General features: G+C 53.9%; 1 protein-coding gene across 1 annotated transcript in view; it reads right to left on the bottom strand.

Moving 5' to 3' along the window:
* Window positions 1-359: 359 nt before the first annotated feature.
* H310_11618 (hypothetical protein) overlaps window positions 360-616 on the bottom strand; it is a gene marked incomplete at both ends in the record, with an annotated part of 1,142 nt that continues 885 nt past the window's right edge. The window contains one exon of the mRNA XM_008878347.1: window positions 360-373. Within this exon, the coding sequence (XP_008876569.1) occupies window positions 360-373 (14 nt within the window). The remainder of the gene's footprint in view (window positions 374-616) is intronic.

Genomic DNA, 616 nt, shown 5'->3' with positions numbered 1-616 from the left:
ATTGCGAACATGACTGTTACCGCAGGTGATATCGGCGTCGTATGTATTTGATGGCATGGAAGAGTGGGCATCCCACGTCATGTACTTGCAGTCGTGGCATGTGCACTTTTTTGATACGCACAACAACGTCCCGCTGGCTGGACGCAGCCAACTGTCGCTGTACCACACGGTGGACGCGTGGCTCCGCGAAGAAGACCTTCCCCCGAAAAGGAGGACAAGGCGTCAGGAACTCTGGAACATGCGCAGAACCGAGCGGGCGGGTTTGCCAACGGCCGTCTTGGCGAATACCTGAGCCTGCAATGAAAACCTCAAAGCAGAAGCCACTTCGAAGGTGCCAAGCAGCGCCGTTAGAATAGGAATTACGCGCAGGAATCTACCACATCCAGGTCGAACGCAGCGTGTTATCTGTTGCTAGCTGTACCATCTTGGGCAGGGTTTAGCCAGCCGTCAAACCTGCCTGCTAGCCACCTTTCCAGTGCCCAAGATCTCGAAACTAGCGTCGCCTCGATCACGATGATAAGTTCATCGTCGGACAGTATGACAAGTCCTTGAACGGTGCAGAACTCATAGTCAATGACCGTTGAGGGAAAGGAAGACGGCATTGCTTTCCAGCTAG

Source organism: Aphanomyces invadans (assembly GCF_000520115.1).
Source record: "Aphanomyces invadans strain NJM9701 unplaced genomic scaffold supercont1.32, whole genome shotgun sequence".
Taxonomy (NCBI): Eukaryota; Oomycota; class Saprolegniomycetes; order Saprolegniales; family Verrucalvaceae; genus Aphanomyces; species Aphanomyces invadans.
This window is presented reverse-complemented; position numbering and strand designations above follow the sequence as displayed.